General features: G+C 33.2%; 3 protein-coding genes across 4 annotated transcripts in view; 1 reads left to right on the plus strand and 2 right to left on the minus strand.

Annotated features, from left to right (window-relative positions):
• The window catches only part of LOC113522786 (uncharacterized), a 67,195-nt gene extending 61,143 nt beyond the window's left edge, over window positions 1–6,052 (minus strand). For both annotated transcript variants that reach the window (XR_008253190.1, XM_026908597.3), the window contains exon 1: window positions 5,444–6,052. Coding sequence is in view for 1 of the 2 variants with exons in the window: in XM_026908597.3 (XP_026764398.2) it covers window positions 5,444–5,908 (465 nt within the window). In the remaining variant the exon portion in view is untranslated. The remainder of the gene's footprint in view (window positions 1–5,443) is intronic.
• Window positions 6,053–8,383: 2,331 nt separating this feature from the next.
• Window positions 8,384–17,140, plus strand: LOC113522747 (lipopolysaccharide-induced tumor necrosis factor-alpha factor homolog). Its single transcript, XM_026908551.3, has 3 exons — window positions 8,384–8,725; window positions 14,737–15,034; window positions 15,834–17,140. Exons 1-3 carry the CDS (start codon window positions 8,713–8,715, stop codon window positions 15,937–15,939), a joined length of 417 nt encoding a protein of 138 aa, XP_026764352.1. The 5' UTR covers window positions 8,384–8,712; the 3' UTR covers window positions 15,940–17,140.
• Window positions 17,141–17,334: 194 nt separating this feature from the next.
• LOC113522824 (lipopolysaccharide-induced tumor necrosis factor-alpha factor homolog) lies at window positions 17,335–22,395 on the minus strand. The gene is made up of 3 exons (XM_026908652.3): window positions 22,169–22,395; window positions 18,917–19,109; window positions 17,335–18,279 (listed from the first exon to the last, which is right to left on the minus strand). Coding segments are annotated over exons 1-3 (309 nt in total). The 5' UTR covers window positions 22,170–22,395; the 3' UTR covers window positions 17,335–18,164.
• Between the last annotated feature and the right edge of the window lie 1,655 nt (window positions 22,396–24,050).

Below are 24,050 nucleotides of genomic sequence, written 5' to 3' on the forward strand. Positions count from 1 at the left end.
ATAAAGTGATGATAAGATGTGTTAAAAGGCGACTAAGAGAATTTAAAGATCGCGGGATGGACAGCAGCGTCCCTTTTAAAACATCAACAAAAGTCTAACTGCGATTGCCAACCCGCCTGCCAAGCGTGGCAACTACTGGCAAACTCATCCACTTTTTAAAAATCATTGAGCCTAGTTTAACCATCATCTACTGATCTTACACCCATCTATATGACTAGACTATCTATATGGCATGAGTAAACGGTGTTTCATCACTCTAACTAAATCCCGGTTACTACTTTGAACATAGATACTCGTATGAAGTAACTAGGAACCATTAAGCATTTCGTTAGTAGTTTTAACAGTTACTCTACCCCAAGACAATAATTATGTCTTGCTTCTAAGGAACTAACAAGTTTATACTTCTAATGATAAAGGATATAAAACAAGTTGGACCAATTTTATTTTTTAGACTACTTCATATAAGCAAATATTTCTTTTTCTAATAGTATAAGAAACCTGACGTGAAAATATCTTTATAAATAACGAAGATACAGGACGTACAAAAAGCTACAATTTATGGGAATATTTACGTTACAATACTGAATTTCAATTAAAACAATAATAAATATTACCAAATTTAACAAGTCACTTAGCCCCAAACGTTAAATTTACTTTTCTTGTAATTTTCTTACTTTATATCTATTGGTTTAATTCGAGTTATAAACTTTTATACAATTAAAAAACGAATTTATTATGTCAGAAAATCTTATTAATAAAATGTAAAAAAATGTAAGATCCTTTCACAGCAAATGGTTTCTCTTCCATATTACATGAAAATAGACGAAAGTCAAATTGGAACTATTTTCACAGGATAAGGATAAGATTTGATGGTTTGTTTATAAATAAACTCAAAAACTACAGAATCTATTTAAAAAAAAACTAATATGATTTTTTTAAAGTAAATTACATTCTCAAAAAATAAATTTTTGGAAGTTCTATGCTGTCTACACCTATAAAGTCGATCTGAATCACTAGTCATCTAATAAAATCACAATTTTTTTAATAAAATTAGTACATAGTTTCGCCTCCTGTAGTGATTTTAAATTATATCCTTAGTCACCTAAGGTACAGAAATATGCTTACGAGAAAATTGAATATATCTATTTTCTAATTAGATATAAGTGAACTATATGACGCTCGTAACGTTTAATAAATTACGTTGATTTTTAATTAACTAATTAGACGCCTTCCAATTCCATTAAAACCACTGCCAAGAAACAAACCATAAAATGGCTCTAATTTAACTCCCTTATTTTCCACAGTGCACTATTACAGACATAAAAATGAGAGTTAACGAAGTGGTAAACGTTTGAAAGCTTTCAGTATCTGCAGGTGACATCTTCGAGAACAAGAAATGGTTAGAGACACGCTAGCTCGAGATAAATGCTAACGAGCGATCTAGATGTCTAGGTACGTACAGAAACCATTTTATAGGTTTTTTTTTATAAAACATAGAATGGCAACAAAGCAGACGGCCTCCCTGATGGAAAGTGATAACCGACACCTATAAACATGAACAGTACCATGGACATCATAGAAAATACACTGTGTTGCCTTTCAATGCGTTGTCACTTTTGGGTATGTCTCCAAAGTCCTACAATTTCACTGCCTATCTCACCTTGCAAACCGAAAGACAGACATACAAACACAGCTACTTTACGGCCGAAACTTGATTGGGACAAAAGTACTCAAACAGACGACTTTTGTACAAAGTCTCCCTTTGGTGAAATGTAAATGTACATCATATAATCAGCGACTTTGACTAGATCTCTCTCTTTCTCTCTCTCTTCAGTCGTATACTCTTGACAGAGTGATCGTGGTTTTTACAATGACAGTGGATCGTCGATGAGGCCCTCCTTCGCAATTGAGGTCCTCACAATATGTTTCCATCTACTTCTATTCACAGCCGAGCGAGCTGTTGACTAGATACGATTTACCTAATTTTTGTTCATAGGAAATTTTGTGATTATTGTTGACTAAGTGGTAGAATCTATTCTTACTGTCAGATATTTATCTAGTGAGAAACGCTATAATTCAATATAGGAACTTTTAAGGAAAGCAGAAAAAATATTTTTTTTATTCTAGCGCTTTTATTTTTGATTTGAAAACTTTATTTACTATATTACTTTTGATAATTGAAAACAATAGATTGGGAAAATGGACATAACCTATGTCAATCAATGTACCCTGATCACATGAACAAAGTCACAAATAAAAACTAATATAATATAATGTTTTAAAAAAAAAGATGGTAAGTCAATATACGTTAAAATCTTGTTTGCTTGATTTCTATCATTCTTGATATAAATAAATTCTTGGAATAAGATGCCAAAGTCTACAAAATACATCGGAAACACTTTTCAATAGTTGAAATGACTACACTTTTACTTTAGTCACTATCACCCCCTATATTACTATATTTTTTGTAAATTAACTGAAAGAAATTACTATTACGGAAGTGAAAGACTACGAATACTCAAAAGAAAGTGTTTGTGTGTGTGAAAAGAAAGCAAAAAAACTGAAACTATGGTAAAGAGTTTGCAAATTTTCAGTAAGTCGAGAAAGCCAGTCGATATGAGCTGGAGTACAAGAGATGCAACAGCATACTGATAAATGTAACTTATCCTCAAATATAAGGATAATGAAGAAGATAGAGAGATCAAGAGCAAGGGTAAACAATCAAAACAACGTACAGGGTATAATGCTTACATCAATCAATATATGATTAATAATATTACAAAAAATATTGGAAATGAGGGCACTTGTAAAAGGATTACTTATTTCGTTACATTAATTAACAAATAAAAACATTAAATAAAGACGGTTCTACATCAAGTCGAAGAATGGCAAAAATATTAAACTTATTAATATTATTAAACTTATTAAGCTAAATATAAGCCTCCACATCTCCAAAACCTCCCTTGGTTTTGCCAGTAGTTGTCACGCTTGACAAGTGGGTTGGCAACCGCAGTTAGGCTTTTGGTTATTTGGAGTAGGCACTGCTACCTATTCCTCAACCATTAAGTACCTTTAATTACCTCTCACGACACCCAAGCGAAAAGAAAAGGATCTATTAGATATATTTACTGGTAAATCTTATAATACTTCAACCATTTGTGTTGCAAGCAGGTTGGTCACTCCAGGAATAAAATAATTTTACTAGCGTGCAGGCATGATATATTTTTTCAGGAAACTTGCAAATCTAGAATAAAGTACCTTCCATGTGCTATCCTATTCTTTACATCTACATAAAGAGAAAATTTTTATGTTGTTTAAAACTTGTAACAATGGTTATAGAAGTCACTAAATTTTGATATAAATATATAAATTTAAGTCGTTATTTGTTGTATATTATTTGTTAGGGATATAAAGGTCTAAAGTAAATTAGTAGAATTAAACTAAATATCTTTTCTGTGATTTTGGGGGTGTCCATGGTTTGATACCTATCTTTTTTAAAATGTGAATTTAGGGGTTTGAATCATAAAACAAATAGTGAATAAATACAAATGGCGAACAAATTTAAAAAAATTTAAACCACCTTCTCAACCTATGGTGGAAATAATAACATATAAAAATATTATGAGCCCTATATTGTCTTGTATGAATCTGAATGTTGAACCATAATGGCGATGCATAAATGAAGGTAATATACGATTGACATGCGAATATTAAGATGTAGTGTGGGGTGATAAAAATGACAATAAAGAACGAGTGTACAGGGAAGTCTGAAAATCAAATAACCGATTTTATTGATATATCATTCTGAGGATTAAAAATCATAATTTATTTTTATCAGATATTGAGTATGAACTAATGTCACTGTTTAAAAAAATGTGCTCTAAATAATATACAGACACCAAAAAAAGATTGTTTTCTGGTTGGACAAATAGAGATCAGCAGAAAAGCAAAATATTGCACCTACCTCAAAAGGGTGAAAATAAAAATTAGTTTAAATACCTTATTGCCAATCATTTAATGAATATTTCAAAGTAAGGATTAAAAACATATTATTACCCAATTAAAATTTTTATCAACATATAAAATAAATTCAATGCTTGCTCATGAACGTCATTGCCTTAAAATAAAACTAAAGTGATTCAGATTCTCAGATTGTTTTAAATGTAAAAATTATATATTCGTACAATATATTATACTGTACATATAATATATTGTATATATTTGCTACATATAGGTATATTTGCAAATATTTTCAAATTGAAGAGGTTACTTCAACATACGGTTTACTTAGTACCTTTTCAAATTAAATACCTACATGGCAATGTTATTTTTATAAAACAAATACCTACCAAGTTACTAATTATAACAATACCGATCTAGACAGAGACAAAGAGAGAACTATACCTAATGCTAAAGTGCTGACACTTTCAACATAAATTGGTCTCATGTCTGCGCAGTGCAGATTATGTGTAGAGTCAATCTGACCAGAGATTAAAGCATTGCATTTGTATTGCAGAGGAAAAAACAAGTTAGATATCAACTTACTACACCATAATAATATCGTTACCGTTATCTAAAAAAAAGATCTACAAAAATTTATGCTGGGAACTCGAATTTTTAATTCAGTATTGTTGAAAATGCGAAATCTAGAGGACATTAAAAAATTTCCCTTTGATATCAACTATTTTTTCCCCATAAAGAAAATATAGTCTCTAAATACACAATCTTTGCAATTGAATTGTATGCTGAAAAATATTTCTCTTCATAATTAACATAGATAAATCCAAGCAAATCGCAACTTCATGTTTGTGTAGTTTCACGTAACATCAATTAGTATAATTTAGTATGATTTCAAAATAATTTCCTTATCCACATACTGAATATTTATTGGATTGCTGAAATAATAGCATACTAAAGCTAAGTATACAACGTTCCAACCGCAATCTACTGTCATTCACACTCGTCTATGACAATGACGCATCAATCATACATCACCCATGGTCTGACACTCTGACTTCCTAGCAGGATCCTGTGCTAACCCTCGCTTTACTTAGATTAAGAAACGTGACTTGTCCAAGTGGATCAATACACGCATATAATCCTATAACCAGTGAAACGGGTCACACGGTATACTCCTAGACGCCCTAACGATGTACGCAATCTCTCACATCTTTTTCTCAACTCTGGTTCATTTGGCTAAATTGGAATTCAAACTTTAATCAATTGACCTAATAATTCCTCTATTAAACAAGTTTGAATAACAAAACAAACACTATCACGTCTCCGCAATGAAAATCTATTTAATTTTTTTATATGTCATGTCTCAATCCTTGGCGATCGATTTTCTACGATTCTATTGCTGCTGCAACCACTAAAACTACACATACAATGTAAACTTAGATATTATGTTGCGTCGCCGGCTCGTGATGTGACTGCCACTCACCTGGCACTGTTCACACGTGTGTACGGAGTAGGACTGGTCGCAGTCGTAGCGACTGAGGATGTCGACAAAGTCGCAGTGCACGCGCGCGACCATCGCGTCGAGGCCGAGGAGGTCGTGCAGCGTGCGCTCGCAGCGTTCCCCGCCGGCTTGTACTTCGGCGCGCGCGCCTTGGTCCAGTGCGGAGGCGGGCGAGCGCTCGCAGCAGGCGCGCAGCCGCAGGTCGGCGAGGCGTCGTGCGCGTGCAACAGCCCCCAGCGCGCACAGGTGCGGCACGTCGCGCACCGTCAGCGACTCGGCCGCGCCGCCGCCGCCGCCGCACGCCGCGCCCCCGCACTCGCGCACGCCGCTCGCGCCCTCCTCCTCCAGGTCGCACGCGCTCAGCCAGGGGTTGAGGCGCGCGAGCGGACTCACGGCCAGGCCCGCGGCCGCCATCAGCAGCAGCAGCAGCAGCGGCGGCGCTCGCATGGCGGGGGCGGCGCCGCTAGCGGGGGCCGGCCCGCCGGGCGCGGCGCTGCCTCATACCGCATCGCGCATGGCGACCTACTCGCGCGGCCCGGGCCGCGGGGCCGCCGCGCGGGGTGGGCGCGCCGCCATGTCGCTCGCTCGCCGCTCGACTGACTCCCCCCGGGCGCGCATCGATCGCCCCGCGCCCCGCTCATACCGCGGCGCGCGCTCCCAAAACCTCCACCGTCGTTATGTAACCGTGCGCGCGCACCCCTGAGCCCCGCCCGCCGTTGCAATCTCCATCTCGCGAACGAGATGATAACCGCCCGCCCAATTCCGCATAAGAAAACTGATGGGATGTAATTCTTTGATTTATACACAGATGTCTCTTTGTCATAGCCATATACATGATAGAAGTATTTACCGGAATAACATGAAAAGCAAGTGGCAATGTGCTGACATCTACGTAATTAAAAAAATATATAACTAAGTTAAAAAATTACTTATAGTAGTCCTAGATGGCTAATAGCACTACATAAGGCAGTAACAGCACACTGTTCACACCGTCGACGCCACGTGGTCCCGGCATAGAATAAGCCACGTCTTCCTTTTCCGTGAGTATTGTAAGAGACGACTAAGAAAACTTAGTGGTGGAGGGATGGGCAGCAGCGTTCCTCTTAAAATCATCACTAAAAGCCTGACTATGGTTGCCAACCCGCCTGTCAAGCTTGGTAACTACTGGAAAAACTCCTCTTATGGAGAGTTCAACAGTGGACAGTTAATGCCTGATATGATAATATAGTGAAGGTAGTAAGAACGGCGTTCTGGATTCGATTTCTGGGTTAGTCTCTTGAATGATGATATCTCAATGCATACTATATTGCTCGTGTTACATTCCAGACATACATTCTGTGTTTAACTCACTGTTAGTTGCTATCTCAGCTAGTTTCAAGACGAGTGGCAATATACCTAATATAGTATACTGCCTCATGTCAATGTTTTAATATAAGTTAAAAGATACTTATATGTAGTTAGTAGAATTAGTTACCTACTACTCCTACCGCTAACCGTGAATACATAAAAAAAAATGGATTCATTAAATGTTTTATATATTTCTCTTAATTTTTCTGTTCATTCCTGTTTTTGTTGCTTCATGTGTAGTGCTTCTAATCTATTTTGTTACTATTGATGAGAACCTATTAGTGGCTTAGTTTGTAATCCTAGACTATTTCTTTTTACACTAGAGTAGCCCTGGTTTTCCTGTAAATAAATAAATAATATTTCGTTGCATTTATGCTTAGATATATGAACAATTCTGGTATAAACTAGTAGTTTACAGAACGATGTATTTTTATCGCAAATTATTAAAAAAATTTAGTTTTCGATATTGAAATAAGCTGAATAAGTTGGAGAAAAATTAAATGAATGCGGAGGAATATGAATATTTTTTTACGACATTTTTTATTTTTAGATAGGTATTTGGATAAAAATAGAAAATCACATCTGGCAATCTGGCATCTGGCAAAAATAAAAAAAAAATCACATCAAACCTACTCAAGAGATGAACAAGATCTTAAATTCTAATCATGATTGCATAATACTCTGATAATACTGAAGTAAAAAACAAAAGGGAAGAACTAATAATAAAACAGGCCACATTAGATGTGTTTCTTTGCATTTGAACAGTTAAGTTATAACAACAAACTGCGGAAATAAAAAACAGAAAACAATGATATATCATCCATAAGGAAGATCCTATCACCGTATTATGAATAGGTAGAATTATGGTCGAAAAAATACTTTTTCTGTATTTACTGTATTTTTTCGTCCATAAATAGAAAAAGGAATCTCTATTATAATAAGCTTGAATGGATTTAAAAATGTTTTTAATTTTCAACCGACTTCAAAAAGAAATAGGTTCTCAATTCAGTTGTATTTTTTTATGTATGTTGCCTTGATAACTCCCTCTGTTGTAAATCGATATAGAAAATTCTTTTTTTTTTATCTAAAAGGATCTACCCACATATTAGTCTCATAGAAATTTTATAGAAGTAGGTTCAGTAATTTAGTTATTATATAATAATAGCTGGTTTTGCCACAATTGAAGACAGATTTTTTTTTGTGGAACACCATCTTGATTATATTACTTCTTTTATAAATTGTACCTAATGCAATTTTGATGTTCTGGCTCTCTTTGGGTGGTCTACGTATTCCTAATTGAGATTGCAAGTACATTGATAATATGTTACTCATACATTTGCAGCTCGCAATGTTATCTACTTAAAGAAGTTTAACGATCCATTCTACAAAAGGAGACCTAAACAATAACAATACCCTCGACATGTCGCTTGCAAAATATTGTGTATATACCAAAACATAGCGGAGATATATTGGATACGGATGAATTCCAATCCGAAATCAGTGTAACGTGTATTACACGAAATATCTAATTATTAATGTAATTACGTGGCTATAAAATTTGTGTCGGTAAATAAGTAAAGCGCATGTTACGTGATTATTTTTATCTCTATCGCTCGTAGAGGCGCATCTAGTGATGTCTCTTTTCCTCTTTGCGTGACGTAAGGCGCCCGCGCACTTCGAACCGAACAAACAGTGCTCTCACTCGTCGCGTAAATATCGTGTGATTATAACGCTGCATTTCATCATAACATTACAGTATTGGAACTAAATAAGACATTAATAAAAATTCAATTAATTTGTGATTGTTAAAAGAATTAACAATTATTGTCTGTTCATCTGTTGGTCATTGTTTAACAGTTTAGAAGGGATTAAGAAATTGGCACGAAGGTTACGGTTTCCTCACAATGGACGCAACAAGTAAGTAAACTGGTTTGAGTTTTATTTTAAACAGCTAATTTTATTCTATAAAATTATTTTGTCAAGTTTATTAAAAAAAAACATGTTTTTTAGCTTACTTGATTATTATTTACACTTACGGTTTAGACTTAAAGCAGTGTGATTTATGTAAGTATGATATTACTTAATTTGATTATTTTTCAATTAAAAATCTAATATTATTTCTGTTTATAGAAATAAATGTAGGAAAAATGTTCTTGAATAATTTTCCTAGTAAATTCGTTGATAACAAAGTTACTTTGAAAACTTTTTACAACTTAAGAATTAAGATAAGCTGAGCTAAACTACTTAATCTGCTCTCGGCAGATACATTAGTCACGTTCCTTATTTTCTCTTGTTTTGAGAATGATTATAAATTCCAAAACAAAAATTCAATTTTAAAACTTAGAATTTTTACGAAATTTTGTCGTTTTTTACCTCTCTATACAATGAGTTTACTGATGACATTTCAATTCGCGATTCGCATTCGAAAGTTGGCATTGGGGTCGTTAAATAAGACATATTTTTATTTAGAACTAAATTTGCACGGTAGAAAAATATCTACTATATTTTTCTACTGGCACATAGTGCCTCACGTCCTGTCGTCGTTTTCCATTGTTTTACGCCATCCCTTTGAGCTTGTTTTAATCTAATCCAATTCTCGTGATGGTTACTAACGAATTTTAATAACAGTCCCTTCTGTTTCTTTCTTATCTCGTAGTATCAAAGTACTTGGGTTTTAAAATAACTCTCTTAGTTCTCTAAAATTTTGCTTTGTATACAATGTGATAAAGAATCTGTATGTGTATGTGTGTATATCTACACTGATATACATAAGCGAGGCTTATTTTTTGCGCAGCACGTTTGTCCTAAATTGAAGTAACAAATTTTAATGAATCATACCAACGACTATAACATATACGATAATCGATGAAGTTCTACAGTAATCCTTGAGTATTAAGATCTCCCTTTTATTTATCTCCCTATATCGAAATACATATTACAAAAATACTAGATTTTTTATTTATTTATTTATTTTTATTTTTTGTTAAGAAAAACCAGTGGCTAGAAAACTTCAGTTTGAAGAAACATTAAAGACAAAAATTCAGTTACAGGTTTTCACAAATAAAAACAAGATTTAACTAATACACAAGGCATTTAACACTTACAGTTAACTAAATTAAACTTAGAATAACAACATTATAGTTATACAAACAGTATAGGTAGGCAGTTATGCAAAATAAAAAGATGAAATCACACGCTGAAAGGTGAACCATCAAAGAACCACTGACTTACGTGTATTAGCACACGTCTTGCGGACTCCATCTTAAAATTAAATAAATCTAAATCGAGATCTCTAGATATTTTATTAAAATTATTGCTTGCATGCCAGAGAAAGGTTTTTTTTTCTGTAGTTAGTGGAAACAAATGGAATAAGGTGGCACTCAATGGTTTGGTTGGGTCATGTAGAGAGAGTTGATATAGCAGATCAGGACAATCTATTGAACCATTGCCAATTTTCATCAAGAATAATCAAGATATGCAAGATTAATCAAAATACATAGCTAAAGTTTCAGCAGAACACGGAAAAAAATCGTAAATAATATATTAGGTGTGCCTGCAACTTCTTTTATTTATTTATTTTTATTGTTAGCAAGACAGTCTATCTAATGGAAAGCGGTTATCTTCGCTCATAAACACCTGCAACATGAGAAGAGTTGCTTGTACGTTACCGGCCTTTTATAGCGATAGTAGGCTCATACAATACCAAAATAAAATCACTTCATGTGTCCTTCCTAATGAAAAATACTACATGCATAATAAATACCATAATGATTGGTTGAATCGAAAAAAGATATAAAATTAAGAAAAACTTTCGATTTAATATTACGTTATTGAGTAGACAAAGTAAGGATTTTGTTTGTTTATGAAAAGCAATGCATTAATGCCGAATCATGACTGATGTCAAAATAATCCAAACCAGATAACTCTTAGTTAGTTTCTTGTATGCCCATTACGTGGTTCTAGCTTAGCTAAAAAACCTTTTTTTCTATATTACATTAACGCCAATTCAAAATATTTGCTTCCCAAAGATTTCAGAAATAAGAATAATGAATATTTGGTAATTTATACTTATAATTTAAGCGTACTTTTGTGTATTGATATAATTCAGATAGTTAAAAATGTTTTTTGCCATTCAGCTTTTAAAACCTCATCAAAGTCTGTATTGTATTGTATTTATAATACCAGTTTTTTTTTTTTTTTTTATAATGACATGAATTTCGGTCATAAAAAAATATAGTGTATTATAAGTATTCTAGGGTTATCTTGTAAAGTCGTCGTACTATATTATGAATATAGTTTTTTTTTTTTATTCTTAATGAGTAAAAATATGCAATAAATTGCAAACAATAAGTATTAAATATGTTAGCATGTTGAAATAGCTTCTACGCAATAAAGCGCCTTTTACAGTTGATGAATATTTAAAGGAAAAATTAGAATAAATGTCTGCTTCACTTTCCAGGTTACGATACCTAACAAGGTGCATATTGTCTTATAATACAATTGTATTAAATAAATAAATATTTTTACTTACTGTCAGTGTACCATTTTTAAATTATTACCTACTCGTATAGATGTTGCGATGTAACATTCTTTGTTTTCCCATATTCATCAATCTATGGCATTAATTTCATTAATTGAAATATCATTGATTTTTAATGGAAAATTAATGAAAGTAATTTCATTTTCAAACCTTATATATGTAAAAATCATAGAATAGAGAACTTTATAAGGGTTCTAAAAATGTATAATTACATACGTAATCAGATAAATGTATTACGACCTTGCAATGTCATGTACATTATAAATGACATCTCTAAACAAAAGTCTGAATATTCAAAGATTTCTATCACTATACAAATTTTAATTATTATCATTATGAGAAAATTATCACGTAATATAATGAAATAAATAAATATAAATAGTAACTTAATTCAATATTCGTATTACTTTCAACTGTGGTCACTGTACCACAGTTGGAAAAAATATAGGTCTACATAATTCGTCCAAACACATCTCTTATTATGTCTTCATACATCTCAAGATATCAAATTCAATATTTATTATTACTTATGTTTGTCCAATGTTGAACGTGCTTATATACCATAACACTGGACTGACCTTGTTTTGGATTTAGGTTTGATCACAAATTACCACTTATATTTTATCCATATTTTCCACATGTGCATGCAATTTATTTATTACCTAAATTTTGTTTCAACAATATCATTATTATTATTAAATAATATAACTGTAATAGTCCACAAATACCCAATCCGAGACATACACTTCATCATCACCATCATCATTTTTTCATCATTCACATTTTAGCCGTTATTTGTCCTCATGGGCCTCCCCCAATAACTATCTCTCATTGATAAACTGCCATAAAAAACGGGGCAGTTCTTTATGGCAGCTCTTGCCACTAGTTGCCACGCTTGGCAGGTGGGTTGGCAACCATAATTAGGTTTTGATGGTGTTTTAAGAGGAACGCTGCTGGCTATTCCTCGACTATGTGATATCCTTAGTCGCCTCTTAGAACAAAAGTATACACACGGGAAAGAAAAGTGTTTTAATGGTTGAAAATGGAATGGTAATTGGTACACGCACGGATGAAGGCAGATGAATTGACCCATCGTGAAGAATTCGGCCAAAATTTATCACGATGCTTTTCAGAGGGAACCGCTCGAAGGTCGACATGATAGAGAATATTGCTTGCAATTAGGCTGTTAGAACCCATTATTAACAATGCCTTCCCCGAAAAGGGGTAGCTCATTTTATGCTGAGGCCACATGGCAACGTATTTCTCAGTAAATAAACCATGTACGATCATTTGTCCTGTATCTCAAGCAAATTCTGGTAATCACTTTCCGTTCGCATCAAACCTTGTACGTCACGGCCTAATTACGACGTGATTATTTCGACAACGTTGTTAATTTAACTCGTTTCTGAAGTAGATTATAATAGTGTTATGACGTAATATTTGTGCGTTTTGATTGTCTAACAATAATAGAAATCTAACTATAACTAGATATCTATCGTTATCTACCTAATATCGGTTATTTTATCGTTAAAAATATCTACTATTGCAATATAGGCAGTGGCGTAAGGCTGGAGCTCATGGCAAATTCATCGAATAAAATGTCATTAACGTAATATAAAAAAAAAATTAAGAATTATTGATGAATAGAACAGCCAAGTTACATACCTTTTCTTCATCTTGACAGTTTATTTGTATAATTCGTGAAGGTTGTTCTTGAAGAATCAAATTTTTATTTATATACATAAATTACTAACAAAAATAGTTATATATAATATATAAAATAGATTCTTCCTGTAGTTACAATCTCTTTTTTATATCTACCACTGAGATGGTAGACAAGCATACGGCCCGCCCGATGGTAAGCGGTTACCGTAATCCATGTACCAATAATCTAATATTCAATATAATAATCATCTAATATTCCATGTACCATGCAATATTAGAGCCATAACGCGCGCATTGCTGACCTTGAAGAAACTTCTTTACTTCTCGAACTACGGGCCCTCTCACATCAGGGGTCGTAGCATTTTGCTCGCTTTGCCACCCTAATCAATTTGTAGTAACTATGTACCTCAAAATCTCTGTATAAGAAAATTACTATTTTATAAAGCACTATAAAATTGTATTGTAAACTGGATTTGAAAGAATAATAGTTATTTCGGAAATATTTACAAATGCAATGAGTAATGGAATCACAGATAAAGAATAAACCTTAATAGATAAAAATTAAGTAACGTAGGGAACAAATATTAAGCACTCATTTAACAAAACATGTCAATTAATATTTTCAGCAATGATAAAGTTTTATTATAATAATAAACTTTGCACAGGTCAAACGTATGACGGCATGCTGTAATCCAACGATGAATGACAAAATGTTTACTTATAGCAGATTCGTAATCATTATCAGTATTTTCAAAGAACACAGACAAATAGGCAAGCATTATTTCTGTTTTAGGTAGATACCTATTCGTCAAATAAAAACAAAAAATACAGATGTGCTTAATCAGTATAGGAGAAAGGGTTTGTTAATAATATGGATGTAATTCCTTTGTTATAATACTCTGTCAAATGAACCTCCACACGGTCCCTCCCTGGAAATTATCATTTTTAAATCCTAATGAATTCACCACGATAGGCTAGCTGACATGGCTTTTTTCTCATCGCTTCATCCTTCACTTGTCCCCCACCATTGTATACCGTTGGCATAGGCGGTTCTACTATTCCATATTTACCTATTGAAAAAAAAATTAGGAACACGTGTTCTACGAATTACTATTATTTACGTGATTAAAAACCTACCATGTTCAGCTTAGGTTCACACACTTAGCATTCCGGATTCAAATAAATTTGGAAATATTTTTTGATTACCTTTTTTTTTTGTCAGTTTACTTATAGATTATACATTAATGTACAATACAAATATAGTTATTTACTGGAATATATGTCTGATAATAAAATATCATATGTAACTGTCGAAATTCCCAAAATTTTCTTATGAAAAAAAAACCTATTTTAATTGTAACTAAACCAGTTCTTTTGGTTTTAGCATTAAAGTACTAAACTTATTTTGATAATTTTTTTATGGAAACAATCTGTTAATATATCCTTTCAAGTAAAAGAAGAATTTTTAAAATCAGTTTAAAACTAACGGAATTTTGAGATAATTGCGAGCCTAGTGTAGTAATCACTGTATAAGAAATTGTGTACCCGACTTTTAGCTACAATAAAGTTATTATTATTATAAAAAAAAATACAACCGAATTGAAAATCTCCTGTTTGGAGTTGGCGGAAAAAGTATTGAATTTTGAAGATTTTAAATTGATATAGACTTGTTAATAATTTCATTTTGTCATATAGAAAAATTAACACTAAATTATTTTTTCAGTGGAAAACAAAATGGGTTTGCCGCCTCCATACGAATCGACGACGACGTTCCCGGCACCGCCTCCGTCATACTTCGGCAGCAATCCACCACCACCCGGCATGAATGTTCCTACTGCGCCACCCAGGACTACAGTCATCACCTCTCCACCTACAGTCACAGTGGTACAGCCAGGAAAATTAGGGCCGGGCCCTACGGGTACCACGTGCGCCACATGTAACAAGTCCGTAGTAACGAGAGTTGAATACGTAGCAAACAATCGGACACACATCGCTTCCGCAGCTCTTTGCATTCTAGCTGGGTAAGTCATAACTGTATCATTATTCATCATTTGTTTATCAAACCTTTTGTCATTTAATACAATTAACAAACCCGTGTTGCATCATCGAAATTGATAATTGTATGATTACAATAACAAATTACCTGTGGTCTTGAATATCTCACGTATTTAATTGCACGACGTATTATGATATAAATTACGTATGTTCATGACAATATAATTTTTAGATTCTTCAATTGTACTGTTCATTTAAATATTTCATTAATAATTGCATTTATAAACTTTTTAATAATAATAATAATTTATTTGCTAAAATATGGTAGAACAAGATGACAGTAACAAATAAATTCCCATCATATTCTGCTGTTTCCAGCGTACAAATATTTAAAAGCATATAAATTATTAGCCGTGTGGTCCCGGTATAAAATAGGCTACTCCTTCCTTTCCCGTAGGTGTCGTAAGAGGCGACGAAGGTAGGACGAGGAATGGCCAATAGCATCTCTCTTAAAACATCTCCAAAGCCTAACTGCGGTTACCAATCCGCCTACCAAGCATAGTAAAACCCCCCAAGGGGTAGGCTTATGTTCAGCGGTGGACAGTTAAAGGCTGATATAATAATGATATGAATTATTAAAATTAGCACATCACAATTTTCCAGTCAATTACATAATTTTAGATTTCAATTATAGAATTGAATTATATAACTCAAGATTTAGTAAATATTTTAATAAATGCCTAAATTAAAATTTAATGGAAATAGATCACAATCACATTGATATATCTACTCGTATATATTTTGATGATCTTTGGGCCTTTCCAGGTGCTGCTGTGGATGCCTCATACCTTACTGCATGAGGTCATGCAAGACCACCAATCATTACTGTCCTTCATGCAAAGCTTTCATAGGCACTCATATGCCATCGTAAATGAAGACTGCCTATCAAAACATATCAGGGTCAAATATCTCGAAAGTATTAAAAATATATATTGAATCTTTTATGCAAATACTGTGGTGCGTAATAATAAGTCTAAATGTTATTTATACATATAGATATAATACTATAAGAAAAGATATAGATACTTAAGTATTGACAATAGGTCTTGCCTTATTTTTATGTCGCTTTTGTATCATATTACATGGTGGAAAACGTAAACGCGGTATAATTTGTCTGTTCTGTATTGCAAAACCTAATGTATAATTTTATTATTATACATTGAGTTTTACAAGACTTGATTGATTAGGCAAAAAAGTGTATATTATTCTAGTGTAATACCTTTCAGATCTAGGCATACAAAACTGCTACACTTGTTAACGAATACGTACATACCTATTTACATTTTTATCAGATGTACACGCTTGGAATGATGAATCTCTATAATTGAAATGCATATTGTTTATGTATGCTCCGTACATAAACGACACTTCCCTTATATTTAAATCATCTACTGTATATCGAATCTACATAATGTGCCGATTATCTATCCTATTTTCTGCCAACGCAATGTGTGTGATTTAATTATGGATCCTATTTCAAAAGACATTTAAATGAATTTCAATGGTAAGAAGAAAACAGATTGTAATTAGAATGTAAAATCACAAAGACTGCACTACTATAGCTTCTCATATCAAGCGCATATTGTGCCAAAGATGAAGTACTTGGCCTCGGCGGCAAATTTTATAAAATATCTGGAATCAATCCTACTAATGTTATAAATATTTGAATGTTTGTTAGTTAACCCTTCTTTGCATGATTTTTTTTTATTAGTGAAATAATTCAAAGTGATATAATTCATATTAAAAATTAAAGGAAAAATTGTTAAAAAATAAATTTGACAGCTATGTTTTTTTTCTGCAATGGACATCCAGGACAAAGGGTATCCAGACACGATCAATTTAAGGTGAACTTGTTCTTTTATATAATTATTGGGCATTCAATGTTATGATCGAAATTTCCACCATTATGCAAAGAAGGGTTAATCACATGTAAAGTACTGAAAAAAATATAATTGTATTTAGTAGACAAATTGACTATATTTTATATCTGCTTACTGTCGGAAAATTAGGAGACCCAATTATATTTCATGTGGAAATGAGCTAAGAAAAAAAATATCAACAAATAAAGACAATAGAACAAAGTTATATGATAATCTATATATACAATAAAAATATTTCAATATATCCTAAATCATGTATTTTTCTAAATTATACTATTTGTCATGACTATTACATGGATGCGAAATTAACAAGCGATGTTATTCCCTACATATTGTATACTTACTTAATTTTTAATGCATAAATGATAAAGATAAAATAAAAATCGTGTTCTGTGATATGTTTATTTTTTATAAAAGTTAAATATAGGCTATCACAATATAAACTCCAAATTAAAATAATTTTAAAAAAATATTAAAGTACCATCTTTTATTTATACTTATTTACTAATATATCTAAACAACAAAAGTAGACTGTTTTAATTAAGTCTGTGCTTATTTTACATTCCATATGAATATTACTGTATATATATATTTACTGTATTGTAACTGTTTTCAAAATTCAATTAAATTTATATTTATTTTTTTCTAGTATGTACTGTGATCAAAATTATATTATACAAAGCCAGTTCTTATACAATAATATTTTTAATAAAATACATGTATTTCAATTAATAGAATGTTTCATTTTAATTGCGATTAAAACAAAATAGGAATACCTAAAAATATAAGAGGATTTTTTAGTTATTATATAAATTAACCCATATTTTATATTGATACCTATATAAAAACCTAAATTTACTAGGTAGATACAATTACAAGTAATAATTTAACAGATTTATATATATAAAATACACACTACGAATTCTATTAACAATTTAAATAAATATGAATCTTCATAATATTCTATAATAATATTATTAATCAATCATGCCAAAACGCTTAACGGATTTGAATGAGTGGATGGGAAGTGAGTGTCCCAGCGCAATGTGAACAGCTGCACAGCATTGGTTGTCAGCCTGTCCCTCTCTTAACAAAATACAAAACGCAGGGTACCACTGTAATTGCTTCTTATAAGAATTATTTCTCAAACAATATAGTAAATAAAAAGGAAAGAAGTTTTCATTTGTGCTTACATTTTGTACATGCCTAATACACCTTATAATACAGATGTTCTTGCATGAACGCCCAAAAACTTATGACAGTTTGGACAGTAGTGTTCCACATTTTTCCATCTTTTCACCACATATGGTATTACACAACAGCACATCCACCTGTAATAGGAAAATAAAATAGATTCATAGTAATTTGTCATTTGATCCCTACTAACAATGTACAATATATCAAGTAGAACGCCACGCATTTCACTTTGGAAACCATCGCAGTGAATTCATGACAATGGGCCAACTAATCTTAGATTATCTTGACCTATCATCTCTCACTGGACCCCCCCCCCCCCCGGTATTAACCAATAGTGCAGGCGGGATTATTATTCCGTTTTTGTCAATAAAGATAAATCTATGTATCTGATGCATCTGATCATTAAGTTTCCTTGGTCGACTCTTACGACACCTACGACAAAGGAAAGGGTGGCCCATTCTATGCTAAGACTATACGAAAATATAAATTATTAATAACTTATTAACATGAAACTAAAGTATATAACGAATATAAATAGCAAATTTCGCTACTAGCTAACGAGAACAATTATGTCAAAACAATATACAAGAAAAAATTTATTTTTTTTATAACACTAAGGTGGCTATCAAGCATACGGTCCACCTGATAGTAAGCAGTTACCTTAGCCTATGAATGGCTGCAGTACCAAGAGCATTACGCACCACTTGCCGACTGTTAGATTAAAAAATGTGAGTACTTACGTTGTACTACTTCTATAATAAAAATACTAACCAAAAGAATATAGCTAACACTGCTGCAATTATATGTGTCAAGCTTGTATTCTTGTAACTGGCTCGGGTCATTATATCTTCGTGGCAGAACATGCATCGCATTCCCATCGGCTCAGAACCAGCTTGCATTAACTCCATCTCGATGCTGACTCCATGAGATATCTGTCCTATGGGCTGGTACTGGTTGGACTCCACTGCCAAGGTCATAAATAGGTTTTAATTATAAACACAGTGATCATTGACATCATAGAATAAGGATAGTAACTACAGTGGCATTCTCTTTCTATGGTTTTTTTTGACGGGTGAAAATGGAATGGTAACCCCGCCTGCGCTAACGGGATACGCTGGCGGAACACCAGTGAAGATATATAGATACATAGATGAGAATGAAAACAGGCCAGTTAGCCCATCATGATGAATTCATCAGGAATTAACCATGAGAGTTTCCAGGGGGAACTGCGAGGAGGTCGACCTGGTTGAGTATATTGCTGGCAATGAGATTCGCAGTATCCGTCACTAACAATCACTTTCCCCCCTCTTACTATGGTTTGACTTTAATTGATAACAAATAACTGTGGATAGGTTACTCAACGTCATCTAGTTCCAAATTAAGCAAAAGTTACACTTTAAATACTAAACAACTGAAAACATACAAATATATATTTATAAATATATCATAATCATATCAGCCGTAAACTGTCCATTGCTGAACATAGACCTCCCCTAATTGGAGGATTTTGCCAGTAGTCACCACGCTTGGCAGGCGGGTTGACAACCGCAGTTAGGCTTGTAAAGATGTTTTTAAAGGAACGCAGCTACCCATCTCTCGACCATTAAGTTCCCCTAGTCGCCTGTCACGATACCCACGAGAAAAGAAGGATTGGTCCATTCTATGACCTTACGTCAAGGTATGTATGTATTTAAAAATATATACCTATAGAGAAGTACATTTAAGAACCTAAAATAATGTAAAGTGCCCAGTCCTAAAGTTAAACAAACACACATAAATCTATTATTCATTGATGTCTTATGTTATGCAGGATCGAAACCACAGCCATCAATTATTTGCATTGCCAATATGATATTTTATATTGGTGTTCTGATTAAAATCTCTCTTTCCATTTAAGAGTTTCCTCATGTCGCTGCAACTAATTCATGCATCTTCTTCCAGCCAGTTCTATCCCAGGCCATATCCTTGACCTCCCTACTAAATACTTCAAAATTAATATTCTTGTTTTAATAACTAAACACACAGTTGATACAAAAGACTATTAGGGATAATATTTTACCTGCCACCCTCACCTCTATATTCCCAAATGTTTCTATGGGCCCCACAATACCTCTAAGTTTCAACTTTGATGAGTGTAAAGGCAGTTGACTAAAGCATTTTATATTTATACCTAATATTTCTTCGAAACTATAGATACCATATACAATGTAGATTTAATTACACTACTAAATGAAAAACTGCACTGCGTATTTTAAATCTTTTTCAACAAAAGAAAACAAATCACTATAGTCAAATGAAAAGTTAAAATATATCGCAATGCAATTTTGTTCAACACTATCTATGAGTATGATTGTAAATTAACTTTGCTATTTACTGTACAAAGCAGTTATGTTAAACTGCTAACTTAACAACTACGCGTACTGTTTATGTTAAAACCTACTGTTTCACGTCTACATCATTACTAGAAATGGAATATCTTTTAAATTAAAAGAGTAATTCTTTTCAAAGAGTAATTCAATCTTTAGTACTTAAATTATTTACGAGTATATCTACTATCTCCCGCAGTACATATTTATAGATATAGTGTTATCATAATGATGTATGTCAATATTACATACATACAGCAGAGTTAAGCTACATTTAGTCCGCGAAACAGAATGTTTTCTGAATTTTATGAACTTCTACCTCTACTATTATGGGACACCACAAAACGTAACAATAAAGTTCAGTTTCGACTTCGTCTGGAAGACTTACAGGTACAGTCGTAAGAATTGTCAGAAACGGCAAAACACAACGAGTTCGTTAATTTCCCATTATAACTATATATGTATACAAACATCAGATTAGAAATGAACATAAGATTTTAAAATAATTAAGGTCAGGTTTGTTGACCCATCATAGTGAATCCAAGGAAAATTGACATGATCAGTTATTCCTGGGGAGAGAGAGAATGGAAGTCAACCTAACTGGGTACTACTATCCCTTGCCGGGGGGAAAAGGATTGTTAGTAATGTGGACTAATGGCCCCATTGCTAGCAAGTCCTATCAGGTCAACCTCCACGCGAATCCCCCTGGAAACTATTGTGATTAATACTTCTTACATTTGTCACAATGGGCTAACTGACCTGCTTTCATCGTCACCTATCATCCCTCACTGGTGCCCCCCCAGTGTATACCGATGTAGCGTGTGGTTCCATTGTCACCCGTTTAAAAAAGTACTATCCCTTGCCTCCAATCATCAGAATAACCTAAGTATTTTAACAAGCTTTTCAAGTCACAATCGTTGATAGAGTTCGTTGTTACTGTAAAAAGGTTGAACAAGAAATGAAATTGCTTAAAACACCATTGTCAGTAATAGAATCCAATAATCGTATCGTAATTGATTCTTAATATTATAATATTACAAATGTTACAGTAAGCTCGTTTATTTGTTACCTCTTGATGCCTTAACGGTTCAATTAAACATTATGAAATTTGGTACATAAGTTGCAATCCTTCTCATCTCTAACATTTCCCGGTGACACAAATGAAGTCGTAACCACGACTTCGTTTGCATACTAATAATATATATTATTTGTTGTTATTAAAGCATATACAAAAAAGCCTTGTATTTTATTGGACGATAATGGAATGGTAACTCCTTCTGTGCTATCGGTATACATTGACGAGGCTCCTATGAAGGGTGATAGATGAGGATGAAACAGATCTGTTGGCCTATAGTGACGAACCTATTCTTAAAGAATTATTTAAAACGATTTCCAGGAAAACAACGAGGAGGTCGACCTGATAGGGTATATTACTAGCATTATATAAAATAAATCCCCTATACCAACAATCCCTTTTTTCCTAAAGTATTGTATTAGGTTTGTACATAAGTTATTAGAATTTCAATACTGATAATGTCTTAAATGTATACCTTATAAATAAAAAAGGTAGTATTATTATTGTATGTATGTATAACTATACTTATATATTACTAAAATACTTAAATGTTACGAATTGCATAATAAAACAATTACTCACTCTTTTATTAAAAGACTGACCAACTATTTAGATAACCACTTAATAAAATCGTATGTACACTAAAATATAAACTAAGAGATATCCTACTTATCACAATCACAATTAAGTTGCAACCACGATTAAATGCACTAAATTCTAATAATAAATATTTAAACAGGATTAATATTAGCAAAAAAAATACTGAATATCCTTTTTCTACAAAACTAACGTCGTGAATGTGGAAAAGATAACAATAAAAACATCGATATTCGCTTGTTATCATGACAGATAACACATATTAATGCGGATCAAGCGGGACATGTTTTAGTACCTTGAAACTCATATCTTACATAGTATATATATAATTAATAATCAATACTAATGCTACAAAATTAATAATAAATGCATTATTAGTACATAGTACAATTCATCAATGTAGTTCCCGGCATAGAATAGGCCACCCCTTCCTTTCCCGTGGGTATTGTAAAAGGCGACTTAGGGACCTTATAGGGGAGAGATAGGCAGCAGCGTCTCTCTTAAAACATCTTAAAAAATTAAACTACGGTTGCCAACCCGCCTAGCAAATGTGGCAATTACTGGCAAAACTTCCTTTAGTTGTTACAACAACAACATACTACAAAACATTACATATTAAAGTAGGCGAGTGAGTCATTAAGAATGACTTGAGTATTACGTTCAAATATCTCCCAGCCTGGTTCATAAGGGAAGTCAAGAAGGTATTTGAACGTAATAAGTCAAGTCACAATTGTATGGACTTTTTGCAAATGAAGGCGCGGGCAAAAGCTGAACCGAAATAAAAGAGAAAAAATTTAGAAAAGAAAAAAAACCATTAAGCAGACTAATTCTAGATGGCATATATAAATAAAGGATACACTAGATCTTAAGTTGATCTTCAAGAACTCAAATGTGAAAACCGCATCCAATTTGATGCAATAGTTTTTGCAAAGCAGTTGTGTTTGCATAGCTGTGTTTCGGTTTGAAGGGTGGAACATACCCCATATCGTGAATTTACAGGGTACAAAGAAATAACACTTGAATCCTCAGGAATGGCAACGTATAGGGGGTATCATGGGCGGAACAGTATACTCTGTTATGTTCATGGTACTGCTCATGTTTATAGGCGACGGTTACCACTTTCTATCAGGTGGGCCGTTAGCTTGTTTTCCATTCTAAGTTGTATAGACAAACAAACAAAAATTGTAAAAATTAATGTTGTTAAGAGTCTTAATAAAAGCAATGAATATCATGCTCTTATTAAGACGCTCATAGCAATCTTTTTTAAATACCTACCTTCTATGTAGACATGTATTTTAATCTACGCATTTAAAACTGTATTACATTTATTTTTATAATATTTAGATAAAATTGTAAGTAATTATTTTACTATAGTTTTAATTTGTTTGTATTTTTTTTTATGTTTGTTAATACATAATTCCATTAGTCATAAACCGATTTCAAAAATCTTTTTCTACTATATCATCATTTCAGCCATGATCCTTCCACTGTTGAATTAGACCTCCCCCATAGACTGTCATAAAGAACGGTTCTGAGCCACCTGTATCCACTAACTCTCTGCAATGCATTTGAAGTCAGCACTCCATCAAGTGGAGGATCGTCCTACACTGCGTTTGCTCGAACGGGGTCGCCACTCAAGAGCCTTTCTTCTCCATCGATTATTGATTCTTCAAGCTACGTGACTAGCCTTAGTCCGGAGGATAAGTAAGCTGACTTTGGTTTTTTACGGATATCCTCATTTCGGATTCTATCACGCAAAGAAACTTCGAGGTAGCCCTCTTCATGGCTCGCTGAGTAATTTGAAGCTTTTGCATACGGGCTACCGTATAGAAACATGTTTCAGTTCCATAAATAATCACTGGAAACA

This window comes from Galleria mellonella, unplaced genomic scaffold (genome assembly GCF_026898425.1).
Source record: "Galleria mellonella isolate WM207_F2 unplaced genomic scaffold, CSIRO_AGI_GalMel_v1 utg38, whole genome shotgun sequence".
In the NCBI taxonomy this organism is placed as follows: domain Eukaryota; kingdom Metazoa; phylum Arthropoda; class Insecta; order Lepidoptera; family Pyralidae; genus Galleria; species Galleria mellonella.

Coding starts and splice junctions, on each gene's coding strand:
- LOC113522747 (XM_026908551.3), top strand. Junction 15,035..15,833: donor GCTCTTTGCATTCTAGCTGG/GTAAGTCATAAC, acceptor GGGCCTTTCCAG/GTGCTGCTGTGGATGCCTCA.
- LOC113522824 (XM_026908652.3), bottom strand. Junction 18,280..18,916: donor GTGTTAGCTATATTCTTTTG/GTTAGTATTTTT, acceptor TTCCTATTACAG/GTGGATGTGCTGTTGTGTAA.